We start from the raw sequence: 20,279 nt of genomic DNA on the forward strand, positions 1-20,279 counted from the left end.
TAGGTGTAATTAGTTTAAAATTGTTGTAATATTTTTCTGATGTTTGTAAATATTTTTTTATTTTTTGTAACTTAGTTCTTTTTTATTTTTTGTACTTTAGTTAGTTTATTTCATTGTAGTTATTTGTAGGAATTGTATTTAATTTATTTATTGATAGTGTAGTGTTAGGTTTAATTGTAACTTAGGTTAGGATTTATTTTACAGGTAATTTTGTTATTATTTTAACTAGGTAACTATTAAATAGTTCTTAACTATTTAATAGCTATTGTACTTGGTTAAAATAATTACAAAGTTGCCTGTAAAATAAATATTAATCCTAAAATAGCTACAATGTAATTATAATTTATATTGTAGCTATATTAGGATTTATTTTACAGGTAAGTATTTAGCTTTAAATAGGAATAATTTATTTAATAAGAGTTAATTAATTTCGTTAGATTTAAATTATATTTAAGTTAGGGGGGTGTTAGTGTTAGGGTTAGACTTAGCTTTAGGGGTTAATCCATTTATTATAGTAGCGGTGAGCTCCGGTCGGCAGATTAGGGGTTAATACTATTTATTATAGGGTTAGTGAGGCGGATTAGGGGTTAATAACTTTATTATAGTAGCGCTCAGGTCCGCTCGGCAGATTAGGGGTTAATAAGTGTAGGCAGGTGGAGGCGACGTTGAGGGGGGCAGATTAGGGGTTAATAAATATAATATAGGGGTCGGCGGTGTTAGGGGCAGCAGATTAGGGGTACATAGGGATAATGTAAGTAGCGGCGGTTTACGGAGCGGCAGATTAGGGGTTAATAATATAATGCAGGGGTCAGCGATAGCGGGGACGGCAGATTAGGGGTTAATAAGTGTAAGGTTAGGGGTGTTTAGACTCGGGGTACATGTTAGGGTGTTAGGTGCAGACATAGGAAGTGTTTCCCCATAGCAAACAATGGGGCCGCGTTAGGAGCTGAACGCTGCTTTTTTGCAGGTGTTAGGTTTTTTTTCAGCTCAAACAGCCCCATTGTTTCCTATGGGGGAATCGTGCACGAGCACGTTTTTGAGGCTGGCCGCGTCCGTAAGCAACTCTGGTATCGAGAGTTGCATTTGCGGTAAAAATGCTCTACGCTCCTTTTTTGGAGCCTAACGCAGCATTTTTTTGGACTCTCAATACCAGAGTTAATTTTATGGTGCGGCCAGAAAAAAGCCCGCGTAGCTAACGCACCCCCTTGGCCGCCAAACTCCAAATCTAGCCGTATGATTCCTTTTATACCAGTTTATATTCCTAATATTAGTAACACATAAAAACTGTTAAAACTATTAAAACATTAAATCATAATGAAATGTAACTCGGTTAAAAATGATGCACCAATGCAAACTGGATGTCCACAATTGTCCAAAAATATCCAAACAGAAGTATCTAAACAGTACCATGAGTGGTAGAAGATAAAACTGTTTTCAAAGTATCCATGTAGCACACAGTGTGTGAAGATGTTATTTCCTTAATGCTTCGCTTGTTGTATGCAGCCTCCCCAGAAACTTGTAACAGCACTCCAGTCTCCGATCGAACCAACTAAAAAGGAAAAAGAAGGGGACAGGCGCAACAGCGACTCAAAGTATCCGTTTATTTAACATACACGTAAGACATACAATGTTGCACTTACAGGATTGCAATAGGTTATTCGCCTTTTGTTTAAAAAGTGATCCTGGTTACTAGTGCGTAGTCTCTGTAGGTAGTTTACAGCTCTTTTCCTTAAGTAGAGATTTCGTTTGTAGCGGTCTTGTCTCTTTATTGGCCGCACAGTTTGCAGCTCTTTTCCTTAAGTGGAGCTTTCGGTTGTAGCAGTCTTGTCTCTTTATTAGTCGCACAGTGTGCAGACGCTTTTGAACCCGGTCTGTTCTTTCAATCACAGACTTCCAAATGACTTTATTCCTACTGAACGCGTTTCATCCGCTGCACGGGCGCACTTTCTCAACAGATGATTTTGGAATAGTTTCTTCCAAGACCAGAAGGGCTTTTAAATTTGCCGGGCTTACTAGTGTCCCGCCCTTCAAGCTTGATTGACAGGTTTATACACTGTTTGACTACAATGGTAAATGCTTAACAATTGTTATTTTGTAACTGTGTTAAACTCTATACATGTACAAACTATCTTTTGCTTGTGTTAATACCATAAATACAATACACATATGTTATTCGCATTTAATCTTTGACACTTGAATAACCATAATAGTATACAACCTATACCCGTATTAACCTGATATAAGGTCATCTAAAATACTCTTAAAACAATATATACCTAATATAACCATATCTATATCAGTTGATCGTTTATAATTCTTTAATTTAAAAAACGTATGAATTAAATTGCGTCTAAATATATATATATATATATATATATATATTAACAACTAATGTCTATGAATTCATTATTTGTGACTTATTAAATTATTTTACATTGAACTAAAATCCATAATTTAAAAAAAAGTTTTTTTTTATTTTTTTTTTCTACTACGATACCTTTTATATTATTTAATAGGTGATTAATTAATTCTTGGACATTCTAAAATATTTAGCGCAATAGATATTTAATTGTTTGTTGAAAAATAGAGATAGAAAATGAGAATGAAAAAGAACATTTTGGACTTACTTTTGATATTAGTTTAAGGGTTAAATCATAAAAGCTTGTAAATCTATATCTATATTCAAACCTTTGGGGGACATACGACTTAATGTGTGTATCCACCTTGTTTCAGCTTGTCTCAATTTTAGTAAACGGTCTGTACTATTACTATCTATACACTCTAATACTTTAACTGTGATACCCTTACTATTACAGTTATGTTTGTATTTGCAGTGTTGGGATACACTGTGTCCCGTCTAACCCATTCTTAATATTATTTAAGTGTTCGTACACTCTTCTTTCTTTCATGTAATTAGCAAGAGTCCATGAGCTAGTGACGTATGGGATATACATTCCTACCAGGAGGGGCAAAGTTTCCCAAACCTCAAAATGCCTATAAATACACCCCTCACCACACCCACAAATCAGTTTTACAAACTTTGCCTCCTATGGAGGTGGTGAAGTAAGTTTGTGCTAGATTCTACGTTGATATGCGCTCCGCAGCAAGTTGGAGCCCGGTTTTCCTCTCAGCATGCAGTGAATGTCAGAGGGATGTGAGGAGAGTATTGCCTATTTGAATTCAATGATCTCCTTCTACGGGGTCTATTTCATAGGTTCTCTGTTATCGGTCGTAGAGATTCATCTCTTACCTCCCTTTTCAGATCGACGATATACTCTTATATATACCATTACCTCTGCTGATTCTCGTTTCAGTACTGGTTTGGCTTTCTACTACATGTAGATGAGTGTCCTGGGGTAAGTAAGTCTTATTTTCTGTGACACTCTAAGCTATGGTTGGGCACTTTTTTATAAAGTTCTAAATATATGTATTCAAACATTTATTTGCCTTGACTCAGGATGTTCAACGTTCCTTATTTTCAGACAGTCAGTTTCATATTTGGGATAATGCTGAATTTTTCATTTTTTTCTTACCTTAAAATTTACTTTTTTTCCTGTGGGCTGTTAGGCTCGCGGGGGCTGAAAATGCTTCATTTTATTGCGTCATTCTTGGCGCGGACTTTTTTGGCGCAAAAATATTTTTCTATTTCCGGCGTCATACATGTCGCCGGAAGTTGCGTCATTTTTTTGACGTTTTTTGCGCCAAAAGTGTCGGCGTTCCAGATGTGGCGTCATTTTTGGCGCCAAATAATGTGGGCGTCTTTTTTGGCGCTAAAAAATATGGGCGTCATTATTGTCTCCACATTATTTAAGTCTCATTATTTATTGCTTCTGGTTGCTAGAAGCTGGTTCACTGGCATTTTTTCCCATTCCTGAAACTGTCATTTAAGGAATTTGATCAATTTTGCTTTATATGTTGTTTTTTCTATTACATATTGCAAGATGTCCCAGATTGACCCTGAGCCAGAAGATACTACTGGAAAATCACTGCCTGGTGCTGGATCTACCAAAGTTAAGTGTATCTGCTGTAAACTTGTGGTATCTGTTCCTCCAGCTGTTGTTTGTAATGAATGTCATGACAAGCTTGTTAATGCAGATAATATTTCCTTTAGTAATACTACATTACCTGTTGCTGTTCAATCAACATCTAATACTAGTGTTCCTGTTAACATAAGAGATTTTGTGTCTAAATCCATTAAGAAGGCTATGTCTGTTATTCCTCCTTCTAGTAAACGTAAAAGGTCTTTTAAAACTTCTCATTTTTCAGATGAATTTTTAAATGAACATCATCATTCTGATTCTGATAGTGGTTCCTCTGGTTCAGAGGATTCTGTTTCAGAGGTTGATGCTGATAAATCTTCATATGTATTCAAAATGGAATTTATTCGTTCTTTACTTAAAGAGGTTTTAATTGCATTAGAAATAGAGGATTCTGGTCCTCTTGATACTAAATCTAAACGTTTAAATAAGGTTTTTAAATCTCCTGTAGTTATTCCAGAGGTTTTTCCTGTCCCTGATGCTATTTCTGAAGTAATCTCCAGGGAATGGAATAATTTGGGTAATTCATTTACTCCTTCTAAACGTTTTAAGCAATTATATCCTGTGCCAGCTGACAGATTAGAGTTTTGGGACAAAATCCCTAAAGTTGATGGGGCTATCTCTACTCTTGCTAAACATACTACTATTCCTACGGCAGATAGTACTTCCTTTAAGCATCCTTTAGATAGGAAAATTGAATCCTTTCTAAGAAAAGCTTACTTATGTTCAGGTAATCTTCTTAGACCTGCTATATCTTTAGCGGATGTTGCTGCAGCTTCAACTTTTTGGTTGGAAGCTTTAGCGCAACAAGTATCAGATCATAATTCTCATAGCATTGTTAATCTTCTTCAACATGCTAATAACTTTATTTGTGATGCCATCTTTGATATCATTAGAGTTGATGTCAGGTATATGTCTCTAGCTATTTTAGCTAGAAGAGCTTTATGGCTTAAAACTTGGAAAGTTAACTTTGCTTTCCCTTTCCTTCCAGGGTAATACATTATTTGGTTCTCAGTTGGATTCTATTATCTCAACTGTTACTGGAGGGAAAGGAACTTTTTTACCACAGGATAAAAAATCTAAAGGTAAATTTAGGTCTAATAATCGTTTTCGTTCCTTTCGTCACAATAAGGAACAAAAGCCTGATCCTTCATCCTCAGGAGCGGTATCAGTTTGGAAACCATCTCCAGTCTGGAATAAATCCAAGCCTTTTAGAAAACCAAAGCCAGCTCCCAAGTCCACATGAATGTGCGGCCCTCATTCCAGCTCAGCTGGTAGGGGGCAGATTACGATTTTTCAAAGAAATTTGGATCAATCCAATTCACAATCTTTGGATTCAGAACATTGTTTCAGAAGGGTACAGAATTGGCTTCAAAATAAGGCCTCCTGCAAAGAGATTTTTTCTTTCCCGTGTCCCAGTAAATCCAGCGAAGGCTCAAGCATTTCTGAAATGTGTTTCAGATCTAGAGTTGGCTGGAGTAATTATGCCAGTTCCAGTTCTGGAACAGGGATTGGGGTTTTATTCAAATCTCTTCATTGTACCAAAGAAGGAGAATTCCTTCAGACCAGTTCTGGATCTAAAAATATTGAATCGTTATGTAAGGATACCAACATTCAAAATGGTAACTATAAGGACTATCCTGCCTTTTGTTCAGCAAGGGCATTATATGTCCACAATAGATTTACAGGATGCATATCTGCATATTCCGATTCATCCAGATCACTATCAGTTTCTGAGATTCTCTTTCCTAGACAAGCATTACCAATTTGTGGCTCTGCCGTTTGGCCTAGCAACAGCTCCAAGGATTTTTACAAAGGTTCTCGGTGCCCTTCTGTCTGTAATCAGAGAACAGGGTATTGTGGTATTTCCTTATTTGGACAATATCTTGGTACTTGCTCAGTCTTCACATTTAGCAGAATCTCATACGAATCGACTCGTATTGTTTCTTCGAGATCATGGTTGGAGGATCAATTTGCCAAAGAGTTCATTGATTCCTCAGACAAGGGTAACCTTTTTAGGTTTCCAGATAGATTCAGTGTCCATGACTCTGTCTCTGACAGACAAGAGACGTCTAAAATTGGTTTCAGCCTGTCGAAACCTTCAGTCTCAATCATTCCCTTCGGTAGCCTTATGCATGAAAATTCTAGGTCTTATGACTGCTGCATCGGACGCGATCCCCTTTGCTCGTTTTCACTTGTGACCTCTTCAGCTCTGTATGCTGAGCCAGTGGTGCAGGGATTTCACAAAGATACATCAATTAATATCTTTAAAACCATTTGTACGACACTCTCTGACGTGGTGGACAGATCACCAACGTTTAGTTCAGGGGGCTTCTTTTGTTCTTCCAACCTGGACTGTGATTTCAACAGATGCAAGTCTGACAGGTTGGGGAGCAGTTTGGGGGTCTCTGACAGCACAAGGAGGCCTAGATTTAGAGTTCGGCGGTAGCCGTGAAAACCAGCGTTAGAGGCTCCTAACGCTGGTTTTAGGCTACCGCCGGTATTTAGAGTCGTGTAGGTAAGGGTCTAACGCTCACTTTTCAGCCGCGACTTTTCCATACCGCAGATCCCCCTACGCCATTTGCGTATCCTATCTTTTCAATGGGATCTTCCTAACTCCGGTATTTAGAGTCGTTTCTGAAGTGAGCGTTAGAGCTCTAACGACAAAACTCCAGCCGCAGAAAAAAGTCAGTAGTTAAGAGCTTTCTGGGCTAACGCCGGTTCATAAAGCTCTTAACTACTGTACTCTAAAGTACACTAACACCCATAAACTACCTATGTACCCCTAAACTGAGGTCCCCCCACATCGCCGCAACTCGATTCAATTTTTTTAACCCCTAATCTGCCGACCGCCACCTACGTTATACTTATGTACCCCTAATCTGCTGCCCCTAACACCGCCGACCCCTATATTATATTTATTAACCCCTAACCTGCCCCCCACAACGTCGCCGCCAGCTACTTACAATAATTAACCCCTAATCTGCCGACCGCAAAGCGCCGCCACCTACGTTATCCTTATGTACCCCTAATCTGCTGCCCCTAACACCGCCGACCCCTGTATTATATTTATTAACCCCTAATCTGCCCCCCACAACGTCGCCGACACCTGCCTACACTTATTAACCCCTAATCTGCCGAGCGGACCTGAGCGCTACTATAATAAAGTTATTAACCCCTAATCCGCCTCACTAACCCTATCATAAATAGTATTAACCCCTAATCTGCCCTCCCTAACATCGCCGACACCTAACTTCAATTATTAACCCCTAATCTGACGACCGGAGCTCACCGCTATTCTAATAAATGGATTAACCCCTAAAGCTAAGTCTAACCCTAACACTAACACCCCCCTAAGTTAAATATAATTTAAATCTAACGAAATTAATTAACTCTTATTAAATACATTATTCCTATTTAAAGCTAAATACTTACCTGTAAAATAAATCCTAATATAGCTACAATATAAATTATAATTACATTGTAGCTATTTTAGGATTAATATTTATTTTACAGGTAACTTTGTAATTATTTTAACCAGGTACAATAGCTATTAAATAGTTAAGAACTATTTAATAGTTACCTAGTTAAAATAATTACAAAATTACCTGTAAAATAAGTCCTAACCTAAGTTATAATTAAACCTAACACTACCCTATCAATAAATTAATTAAATAAAATACCTACAATTACCTACAATAAAACCTAACACTACACTATCAATAAATAAATTAAATACAATAGCTACAAATAACTACAATTACATAAACTAACTAAAGTACAAAAAATAAAAAAGAACTAAGTTACAAAAAATAAAAAAATATTTACAAACATAAGAAAAATATTACAACAATTTTAAACTAATTACACCTACTCTAAGCCCCCTAATAAAATAACAAACACCCCCAAAATAAAAAAATGCCCTACCCTATTCTAAATTAATAGAGTTAAAAGCTCTTTTACCTTACCAGCCCTGAACAGGGCCCTTTGCGGGGCATGCCCCAATAAAATCAGCTCTTTTGCCTGTAAAAAAAAACATACAATACCCCCCCCCCAACATTACAACCCACCACCCACATACCCCTAATCTAACCCAAACCCCCCTTAAATAAACCTAACACTAGCCCCTGAAGATCTTCCTACCTTGTCTTCACCATCCAGGTTCACCGATCCGTCCTGGCATCCGGTGCTGAAGAGGTCCAGAAGAGGCTCCAAAGTCTTCCTCCTATCCGGCAAGAAGAGGACATCCGGACCGGCAAACATCTTCTTCCAAGCGGCATCTTCAATCTTCTTCCATCCGGTGCGGAGCGGGTCCATCTTGAAGCAGCCGACGCGGATCCATCCTCTTCTTCCGGTGTCTCCCGACGAATGACGGTTCCTTTAAGGGACGTCATCCAAGATGGCGTCCCTCGAATTCCGATTGGCTGATAGGATTCTATCAGCCAATCGGAATTAAGGTAGGAATATTCTGATTGGCTGATGGGATCAGCCAATCAGAATCAAGTTCAATCCGATTGGCTGATCCAATCAGCCAATCAGATTGAGCTCGCATTCTATTGGCTGTTCCGATCAGCCAATAGAATGCGAGCTCAATCTGATTGGCTGATTGGATCGGCCAATCGGATTGAACTTGATTCTGATTGGCTGATTCCATCAGCCAATCAGAATATTCCTACCTTAATTCCGATTGGCTGATAGAATCCTATCAGCCAATCGGAATTCGAGGGACGCCATCTTGGATGACGTCCCTTAAAGGAACCGTCATTCGTCGGGAGACACCGGAAGAAGAGGATGGATCCGCGTCGGCTGCTTCAAGATGGACCCGCTCCGCACCGGATGGAAGAAGATTGAAGATGCCGCTTGGAAGAAGATGTTTGCCGGTCCGGATGTCCTCTTCTTGCCGGATAGGAGGAAGACTTTGGAGCCTCTTCTGGACCTCTTCAGCACCGGATGCCAGGACGGATCGGTGAACCTGGATGGTGAAGACAAGGTAGGAAGATCTTCAGGGGCTAGTGTTAGGTTTATTTAAGGGGGGTTTGGGTTAGATTAGGGGTATGTGGGTGGTGGGTTGTAATGTTGGGGGGGGGGTATTGTATGTTTTTTTTACAGGCAAAAGAGCTGAATTCTTTGGGGCATGCCCCGCAAAGGGCCCTGTTCAGGGCTGGTAAGGTAAAAGAGCTTTTAACTCTATTAATTTAGAATAGGGTAGGGCATTTTTTTATTTTGGGGGTGTTTGTTATTTTATTAGGGGGCTTAGAGTAGGTGTAATTAGTTTAAAATTGTTGTAATATTTTTCTTATGTTTGTAAATATTTTTTTATTTTTTGTAACTTAGTTCTTTTTTATTTTTTGTACTTTAGTTAGTTTATGTAATTGTAGTTATTTGTAGCTATTGTATTTAATTTATTTATTGATAGTGTAGTGTTAGGTTTTATTGTAGGTAATTGTAGGTATTTTATTTAATTAATTTATTGATAGGGTAGTGTTAGGTTTAATTATAACTTAGGTTAGGACTTATTTTACAGGTAATTTTGTTATTATTTTAACTAGGTAACTATTAAATAGTTCTTAACTATTTAATAGCTATTGTACCTAGTTAAAATAAATACAAAGTTGCCTGTAAAATAAATATTAATCCTAAAATAGCTACAATGTAATTATAATTTATATTGTAGCTATATTAGGATTTATTTTACAGGTAAGTATTTAGCTTTAAATAGGAATAATTTATTTAATAAGAGTTAATTAATTTCGTTAGATTTAAATTATATTTAACTTAGGGGGGGTGTTAGTGTTAGGGTTAGACTTAGCTTTAGGGGTTAATCCATTTATTAGAATAGCGGTGAGCTCCGGTCGTCAGATTAGGGGTTAATAATTGAAGTTAGGTGTCGGCGATGTTAGGGAGGGCAGATTAGGGGTTAATACTATTTATGATAGGGTTAGTGAGGCGGATTAGGGGTTAATAACTTTATTATAGTAGCGGTGCGGTCCGCTCGGCAGATTAGGGGTTAATAAGTGTAGGCAGGTGGAGGCGACGTTGAGGGGGGCAGATTAGGGGTTAATAAATATAATATAGGGGTCGGCGGTGTTAGGGGCAGCAGATTAGGGGTACATAGGGATAACGTAGGTTGCGGCGGTTTACGGAGCGGAAGATTAGGGGTTAATAATAATATGCAGGGGTCAGCGATAGCGGGGGCGGCAGATTAGGGGTTAATAAGTGTAAGGTTAGGGGTGTTTAGACTCGGGGTACATGTTAGAGTGTTAGGTGCAGACGTAGGAAGTGTTTCCCCATAGGAAACAATGGGGCTGCGTTAGGAGCTGAACGCGGCTTTTTTGCAGGTGTTAGTTTTTTTTTCAGCTCAAACAGCCCCATTGTTTCCTATGGGGGAATCGTGCACGAGCACGTTTTTGAGGCTGGCCGCGTCCGTAAGCAACTCTGGTATCGAGAGTTGCATTTGCGGTAAAAATGCTCTACGCTCCTTTTTTGGAGCCTAACGCAGCATTTTTTTGAACTCTCGATACCAGAGTTAATTTTATGGTGCGGCCAGAAAAAAACCCGCGGAGCGTTAACAGCCCATCTACCGCCAAACTCCAAATCTAGGCCGGAGTTTGGGAATCTCAGGAGGTGAGATTACCAATCAACATTTTGGAACTCCGTGCAATTTTCAGAGCTCTTCAGTCTTGGCCTCTTCTAAAAGAGAGAATCGTTCATTCGTTTTCAGACAGACAATGTCACAACTGTGGCATATATCAATCATCAAGGAGGGACTCACAGTCCTCTGGCTATGAAAGAAGTATCTCGAATTCTGGTTTGGGCGGAATCCAGCTCCTGTCTAATTTCTGCGGTTCATATCCCAGGTATAGACAATTGGGAAGCGGATTATCTCAGCCGCCAAACGTTACATCCAGGCGAATGGTCTCTTCACCCAGAGGTATTTCTTCAGATTGTTCAAATGTGGGGACTTCCAGAAATAGATCTGATGGCTTCTCATCTAAACAAGAAACTTCCCAGGTATCTGTCCAGATCCAGGGATCCTCAAGCGGAAGCAGTGGATGCATTGTCACTTCCTTGGAAGTATCATCCTGCCTATATCTTTCCGCCTCTAGTTCTTCTTCCAAGAGTAATCTCCAAGATTCTGAAGGAATGCTCGTTTGCTCTGCTGGTGGCTCCAGCATGGCCGCACAGGTTTTGGTATGCGGATCTTGTCCGGATGGCCTCTTGCCAACCGTGGACTCTTCCGTTAAGACCAGACCTTCTGGCGCAAGGTCCTTTTTTCCATCAGGATCTCAAATCCTTAAATTTAAAGGTATGGAGATTGAACGCTTGATTCTTAGTCAAAGAGGTTTCTCTGACTCTGTGATTAATACTATGTTACAGGCTCATAAATCTGTATCTAGGAAGATATATTATAGAGTCTGGAAGACTTACATTTCTTGGTGTCTTTCTCATCATTTTTCCTGGCATTCTTTTAGAATTCCGAGAATTTTACAGTTTCTTCAGGATGGTTTGGATAAAGGTTTGTCTGCAAGTTCCTTGAAAGGACAAATCTCTGCTCTTTCTGTTCTTTTTCACAGAAAGATTGCTAATCTTCCTGATATTCGTTGTTTTGTACAAGCTTTGGTTCGTATAAAACCTGTCATTAAGTCAATTTCTCCTCCTTGGAGTTTGAATTTGGTTCTGGGGGCTCTTCAAGCTCCGCCATTTGAACCTATGCATTCTTTGGACATTAAATTACTTTCTTGGAAAGTTTTGTTTCTTTTGGCCATCTCTTCTGCTAGAAGAGTTTCTGAATTATCTGCTCTTTCTTGTGAGTCTCCTTTTCTGATTTTTCATCAGGATAAGGCGGTGTTGCAAACTTCTTTTCAATTTTTACCTAAGGTTGTGAATTCTAACAACATTAGTAGAGAAATTGTGGTTCCTTCATTATGTCCTAATCCTAAGAATTCTAAGGAGAAATCATTGCATTCTTTGGATGTAGTTAGAGCTTTGAAATATTATGTTGAAGCTACTAAGAATTTCCGAAAGACTTCTAGTCTTTTTGTTATCTTTTCCGGTTCTAGGAAAGGTCAGAAGGCCTCTGCCATTTCTTTGGCATCTTGGTTGAAATCTTTAATTCATCATGCTTATGTTGAGTCGGGTAAAACTCCGCCTCAAAGGATTACAGCTCATTCTACTAGGTCAGTTTCTACTTCCTGGGCTTTTAGGAATGAAGCTTCTGTTGATCAGGTTTGCAAAGCAGCAACTTGGTCTTCTTTGCATACTTTTACTAAATTCTACCATTTTGATGTATTTTCTTCTTCTGAAGCAGTTTTTGGTAGAAAAGTACTTCAGGCAGCTGTTTCAGTTTGATTCTTCTGCTTATAATTTCAGTTTTTTTCATTATAAGATTTAAACTTTATTTTGGGTGTGGATTATTTTCAGCGGAATTGGCTGTCTTTATTTTATCCCTCCCTCTCTAGTGACTCTTGCTTGGAAGATCCACATCTTGGGTAGTCATTATCCCATACGTCACTAGCTCATGGACTCTTGCTAATTACATGAAAGAAAACATAATTGATGTAAGAACTTACCTGATAAATTCATTTCTTTCATATTAGCAAGAGTCCATGAGGCCCACCCTTTTTTGTGGTGGTTATGATTTTTTTGTATAAAGCACAATTATTCCAATTCCTTATTTTTTATGCTTTCGCACTTTTTTCTTATCACCCCACTTCTTGGCTATTCGTTAAACTGATTTGTGGGTGTGGTGAGGGGTGTATTTATAGGCATTTTGAGGTTTGGGAAACTTTGCCCCTCCTGGTAGGAATGTATATCCCATACGTCACTAGCTCATGGACTCTTGCTAATATGAAAGAAATGAATTTATCAGGTAAGTTCTTACATAAATTATGTTTTTTATTTGTCTCTTTGTGCGACCGATATAGATCAGTCCACATAAACAGGTTAGTTGATAAACAACATATTTGGAATTGCAAGTTGTTCTACAATTAATATTAAACTTTTCTGTTCTGTTCCAATTTAATGTATACTCTGTTGTTTTATCAATCATGGTACACATACAACAGTCCTTTCTGTAGCATTTGTATGTGCCATTTTTTAATGTTAACCAAGTAGGTTTTTGACTAGACTTATTTGTTTGCTTATGTTTTAATTTTGAAGGGGCTATAATACTTTTCAAATCTCTATTCTTTTTGTATATTATGTTTGGTTGTTTATCTATAAGATCTTCTAATAAGGGATCAGCAAGTAGTATATTCCAATGCTTATTAAGAATGAACTTAATTCCCTTTGCCCCCTCGTTATAGGTGGTGATAAATTTAATGCTTTCTTTTTTGTACTTATATTTATTATTTTCTATTTCGGTCTTCTTTCCTAAGATGTTTGTTCTTGGGATATTCAATCCTTCAGTTTTTGCTTTTTCTATAATTTCTTTTTTGTACCCCTTTTGTTTAAATTTTTCTGACAAAATGTCTGACCGGGTTCAAAAGCCTCTGCACACTGTGCGACTAATAAAGAGACAAAACTGCTACAACCGAAAGCTCCACTTAAGGAAAAGAGCTGCAAACTGTGCGGCCAATAAAGAGACAAAACTGCTACAAACGAAAGCTCTACTTAAGGCAAAGAGCTGTAAACTACCTTCAGAGACCACGCACTAGTAACCAGGATCACTTTTTAAACAAAAGGCGAATAACCTATTGCAATCCTGTAAGTGCAACATTGTATGTCTTACGTGTGTGTTAAATAAACGGATACTTTGAGTCGCTGTTGCGCCTGTCCCCTTCTTTTACCTTTTTAACAAACAAATGCTATTTACAGTTTTTGAATGTCACTTTCAATTTCGAATGTTCATAATTTTAATGTCCACATTCGATTTAACAAATACTATTCAGAAGTTCAATAGTTCATGTGGTAGGGAATTTAGTAAATTGATACATAATAGATACAAATATATTGATTTGAATTTTTCTATTTGGAATATTACATAATTCGAATATTACTTTTAAAGAGAGCATTAGAAATACTATTAGAAATGTATTCATTCAAATTATGCAATATTTCAATTAGAACATTTTGAATGGAATATTACATTTAACTATTGCATTTGAAATGCAGTTACATTAAACATAAGTTAGAATGTTGTACACACAATCGAAACAAATGTGTTAATTTCATTTTTAGAATGTTGCAAAACATTCGCCCATCCCTAACTTTTTGGGAAGGCACCAGAATTATCTGACCACACCAGACTGGAGCGTTCAAGCAATATAGCACTGGTTGTTTTTGTTTATTAGTTTTTAACTTTTATGTACCTTTTTAAAACCTATATGTCTTAGTTTGTCTATATTGTTTAAAAACATTTTAAAACACAGTCATTATATTCTGTTTCCCACAGGAGCAGTTTTTGACAAAAATGAAACCCAAGTAGAAACATCTCATATTGCCCACCGGTTTGCTGACTCCTCAACAGGACAGATGGAAACCTCTCACATTACTGTGTTATTAACTGAACCAAACGAAACATTGTCCGCTGTTTTTTCGCAGGATAATTGTTTAATCGAATATGAAAACAAGTACACACCAGATTACTTGAAATACCATGTCAATAAATCCCTGGAACCTTCTGAAAACGAAACCAATATCTTCCTACATGGTCAAAATAATTACATACAGTCTCAACAGGAGACTGACGCTAGTGAGATTGACTTGCGTTTAAATAATGTAGAAGAATTAGTGGAAAGTGTATCCAGTGATCATGATGATAATCATTATAAAAGCAGTAATCAAGAAAAAATAAACTTATGTTCTATGTGTGGAAAAAGCTTCAGTTCAAAACAATATCTTCTCATACACGAGAGATTGCATTCTGGTGGAAAACCCTTTGTTTTCAAATATCGTGAAAAAAAGCATCCTACGAATGTACCCGAAGAACTTTGTATTTGCTCTGACTGTGGTGCAACCTTTGAGAACTATTCAGAACTGGTTATTCACAAAAAGATCCATTCTGAACCAATGTCTTTTATTTGCAAGGAATGTGGTAAATCTTACTATAATATCATTTCTTTCCAACGTCATCGTCAGGACCATAAATACAAGAAACCGTTTACATGTACCCAATGCGGTAAAACCTATCGTTACAAAGAAAAACTTATTTTGCACCTGCAATCTCATGCAGAAAAACCTGTCTACTTTTGTAATAAATGTGGGAAGACTTTCACCAATGTAGAAAATTTAACAAGCCACCAAAAAAGCCACGAGTTGAAGAAAATGCTTGTTTGTTCACAGTGTGGGAGAGCGTTCACACACAAATCGGCGTTTAATCAGCACATAAGATCACACACGCGAAAACCCCAGGAATATGTGCAAAGCTGCAAAATCGGGGGGAGGGGCAGAGGTAGGGGGAGAGGGAGAGTCAGCACAAACGGCGAAATAGCACCAGCGCTGCAGGTAACGCATCCATATTCCATAACGGAGCATATAGCAGCACCAAATTAACCATCAAACTCTTCCTATTCTACCCCAGATTATCAAAAAATGTATAAAACGTATGTTCCAGTTTATTGATAAGTTGGTAATGTTGTTACAATGCTACCTTCAAAAGACCAGGAATTAAAAGAATAATAGGAATTAAAGGGACATTGTGCTTTTTGTCTCGCCTTTAAAGGGACATTGTACTCTAAAATATTTTGTTTCATTGTAATAAAATAAAAACAGTAAGCAGTGGGTTATACTTCATTTAAATCATTGAAATGTGTATTCATAACTTTAAAAGGACTTTACCTTGTATTACTGTTTCTCTTGTAAGGTGTATCCAGTCCACGGATTCATCCTTTACTTGTGGGATATTCTCCTTCCCTACAGGAAGTGGCAAAGAGAGCACACAGCAGAGCTGTCCATATAGCTCCCCCTCTAGCTCCACCCCCCAGTCATTCTCTTTGTAATCCTTCGTCGAAGAAGGAACGTCTGTTACACAATATTGATGTGGTTCGTGCTTTAAAGTTCTATTTACAAGCAACTAAGGATTTCAGACAAACAACTTCTTTGTTTGTTATCTATTCTGGTAAGAGGAGAGGTCAGAAGGCGACGCTACCTCTCTTTCCCTTTGGCTGAAAAGCATCATCCGTTTGGCCTATGAGACTGCTGGCCAGCAGCCTCCTGAAACAATTACTGCTCATTATACCAGAGCAGTGGCTTCCACATGGGCTTTTAAAAATGAGGCTTCTGTTGAACAGATTTGTAAGGCAGCGACTTGGTCTTCGCTGCATACTTTTTCCAAATTTTACAAATTCGATACTTTTGCTTCTTCGGAGGCTATTTTTGGGAGACAGGTTTTACAAGCAGTGGTGCCTTCCGTTTAAGGTACCTGTCTTGTTCCCTCCCTTCATCCGTGTCCTAAAGCTTTGGTATTGGTATCCCACAAGTAAAGGATGAATCCGTGGACTGTATACACCTTACAAGAGAAAACAGAATTTATGCTTACCTGATAAATTACTTTCTCTTGTGGTGTATCCAGTCCACGGCCCGCCCTGGCTATTAAGTCAGGTAGATTTTTTTGTTTAAACTACAGTCACCACTGCACCCTATGGTTTCTCCTTTTTCTTCCTAACCTTCGGTCGAATGACTGGGGGGTGGAGCTAGAGGGGGAGCTATATGGACAGCTCTGCTGTGTGCTCTCTTTGCCACTTCCTGTAGGGAAGGAGAATATCCCACAAGTAAAGGATGAATCCGTGGACTGGATACACCACAAAAGAAAGTTATTTATCAGGTAAGCATAAATTCTGGGGTTTTTTACCTTCATCTGTACAAGGCCCTTTACTTCCTGTTGCAGCCCTAAAAGGAGGCTGGGGCCTCTGTACGAAGGCAGATTATAATTTTTCCTTTGAAGTGTTGCTAGGAGACACCTATCTTCTAGCTGCAATTGGTTTATTGCCCATAGGACTTTTGCTGCATCATGATCATGTGATCATGTAACCTAAGCTCTGTAATGGTAGCTCTCTTATCTCTAGGTTGACAGCGGCCACACAGATAATTTCTAAGTGCTCATTTTGCAAGAAAAACAAGTAAGTTGTTTGCTGTTTTTTTAACATACATTTTTTTATGTTTACTTTGATTGACATACTTTTACTAAAGGAGCACTTTAATATCCATTTAATTGTTTGCAAACAGCTACTTTACCTTAATTTGTTATTCAATATATTTATAATTGCCTTTTGTATACCCACCTCTGCTAAAAATATGATTAACAAATGTTTTCGCTGTAGAAACGCTATGCAAACAGGAGCAGATAGAACAGATTATTTCCCAGTTGGGGGTTACAGGGAGAGATTGATTTGTATCTAAAATAGCTGGCTGTGCTCATCCAACACCCCCTAGCCATAATTAGCATTTCAATGCCTAGAAGCAGGTCTGCTTTACTTGCAGGCTCAGTCCATTGATATGGACATGTCCTGGAGAAAAACAGGTGGTGGTTTTAATGAGCAAAAACAGTTATTTCAAATGCAAAAATAACGTGAAGGAACTTTTTCCAAAACATGTAATACTCTGCAGTAGGTATAATAAGTATTTTAAAACACATAAAGTTATAGTACTGTGTCCCCAATGATTCATTTTAACTTCTGGAGTGTATTAAATAGAAATAGCTTATTTACCTTTATTTTGACACTTGAAATTGCTGCTTTTGCTTGTTGTTACAATTCCACTGTAGGTGACTTTGCTGTGTTTTCAATCAATATTGCCTCTTTGGTCACAAGATCAAAAACATAGGTTTTGGAACCATAACTGCTTATGTCATCATCCATTAGACCCGCTTGTTCCTACCTCGCCCATCAAATATGTAAAATATACATTTGTTTTTTTAACTCATCCACTGCATTTTCTTGTTGGAGACTAGTGGAAATGTATTTATTTTTCCTCCCGGGTATATTTAATTTATAATAGAATCCCGATAGTTTGGTCAAAGACATTTCATATGACAGCTGTACATCTGCCCCTTTTAATTTTAATTTTTTTTCAATTTTAGCCTTTTTAATCCTTTCAGTGCCAGAATAAACCTGTAGCTTGTTGCACAATGGCAGCAAGAAGAAATCATGCATTGCACATGACGCGCATGTTTACAGGAAGTGTGCCACAAGCTTCAGTAAATTTGAAGATTTTGTTGCATGCTGGGAAATTCTCGAATGTAAACAATCCTGTCTTTGTTCTGAACGGGGAAATGTAGTTCCAAAACATCTGGGGGCCAAAGGTTGCTAACCCCTGATCTACATGATAGGGCCTGCACTCTATGTACAGATGTGCTATGTATGTTTGAAAACCTTTTCATTAAAGACGCCGTTTGTCATTATTGTAATCAATATCACTACAGATAAAGTGCCATTTTCAGGTTCTTTATATGTGAAACAATATAAATGGCAATATTATTTTATTAGGCACCTAAGTGTAGATGTCTGAGAGACGCTGACATAGACATACGGGGTGGATTGAACAACTGTCCGACGGACATGATCCGCTGTAGCGGATTATGTCCGCCGAAACATCGCTAAATGCCGACAGCATGCGCTGTCACCATTTAACATTGCACAAGCATTTCTAGTGAAATGCTTGTGCAATGCCGCTCCCTTCACATTTGCGGCCAATTAGCCGCTAGCAGGGGGTGTCAATCATCCCAATCGTATCCGATCGGGATGATTGCTGTCCGCCGCCTCAGAGGTGGCAGATGAGTTAAGGAGCAGCGATCTTATGACCGCTGCCTCTTAACTTGAGTTTCAGACGAACCTGACATTTCGGAGGTGGATTGCAGCCTTTGTATTCTTTTTATAAATATATTGTAAGCTCTTGTCACCTGGGATTTCTGCCTCCTGTATCATTTTGAATTTGCACGTCTAATAGTAATGAACTGTATACCCCAGTGACTTTATACACAGTGCTGCATCAGAGGCGCTGTACTCAAAATACTGTCGTTCATTCAATAAAACCGCATTTAAACATGTTCAAAATATTTTATTTTGCTTGAACATTTTGAATTGAAAGCTTTTTAAATGCTTATTCAAACAAATATAACAGAATTACTTGTGTACTTCCTGAAAATTCTTATTGAATGATCAGGGCAACTGCCACAGCTGTATAGGTGAAGTGGGATACGCTGCATTTTCTTACTTGTTCGAGATTAGTGGTATTTATTTTCCTTACCTGGTATATTTAATTTATTAAAGAATTCCGCTAGTTTGGTCTTTTGACAGAGAAGCGTTTTAGCCAATCAGTGTTAACTCATAAATAACTCCAGGGGAGTGAGTACAATGTTATCTAATATGGCACACATGAACTAGCGCTGTCTAGTTGTGAAAACTGTCAAAATGCACTGAGATAAGAGGCGGCCTTTAAGGGCTTAGAAATTAGCATAGTAACCTACCTAGATTTAGCTTTCAACAAATAATACCAAGTGAACAAAGCAAATTTGATGATTCAAGTAAATTGTAAAGTTGGTTAAATTGCATGCCCTATCTGAATCATGAATGTTTAATTTTGACTACACTGTCCCTTTTAAAGCTCATGACATCATATGGATTCCTATAGAGTCTTATGTTGAAGACACCTGTCAGTCTACACTTGACCTTATGAAACTAAAAGATATTTGACCTTTCTTCTATAATGGTACGACGAGTCCACGGATTCATCCTTTACTTGTGGGATATTATCCTCCTGCTAACAGGAAGTGGCAAAGAGCACCACAGCAGAGCTGTCTATATAGCTACTCATTAAGCTCCATCCCCCAGTCATTCTCTTTGCCTACTCTAAGTACTAGGAAGGGTAAAGTGAAAGAGGTGATAAAATATTAGTTTTTAATTTCTTCAAGCAAGAGTTTTTTTGTTTTAAATGGTACCGGTGTGTACTATTTACTCTCAGGCAGCAGATGGATGAAGACTTCTGCCTGGAGGATCATGATCTTAGCATTTGTAACTAAGATCCAGTGCTGTTCCCACAGAGGCTGAGGGGTACAAGAAACTTCAGTGTGAGGAACGTTTTCATGCTATATAGCAGTGAGGTATGTTCAGTCATTTTTTCTGGAGAGACTGTGTATTTCAGAAGGGCTGACAGTATCCCCATGAGGGTAAGGGTAAGCAGTAATCCTAAGAGCTATAGAAAGGCATTACTAAGCTTGCATAAGGGGCTAATTACAAAAATGGTTGACACTGAGTTTTGAATGTTTGTGGGCAAACGTTTTATGAACTGGGAGTGCTGTTAATGTTT

General features: G+C 38.1%; 1 protein-coding gene across 3 annotated transcripts in view; it reads left to right on the plus strand.

Moving 5' to 3' along the window:
• LOC128666998 (zinc finger protein 684) overlaps window positions 1–15,752 on the plus strand; it is a 58,737-nt gene extending 42,985 nt beyond the window's left edge. For all 3 annotated transcript variants that reach the window (XM_053721849.1, XM_053721850.1, XM_053721848.1), the window contains one exon: window positions 14,431–15,752. In XM_053721849.1, the coding sequence (XP_053577824.1) occupies window positions 14,431–15,530 (1,100 nt within the window). In that variant the 3' untranslated portion in view covers window positions 15,531–15,752. The remainder of the gene's footprint in view (window positions 1–14,430) is intronic.
• Window positions 15,753–20,279: the final 4,527 nt, after the last annotated feature.

This window comes from Bombina bombina, chromosome 7, assembly GCF_027579735.1.
Source record: "Bombina bombina isolate aBomBom1 chromosome 7, aBomBom1.pri, whole genome shotgun sequence".
In the NCBI taxonomy this organism is placed as follows: Eukaryota; Metazoa; Chordata; class Amphibia; order Anura; family Bombinatoridae; genus Bombina; species Bombina bombina.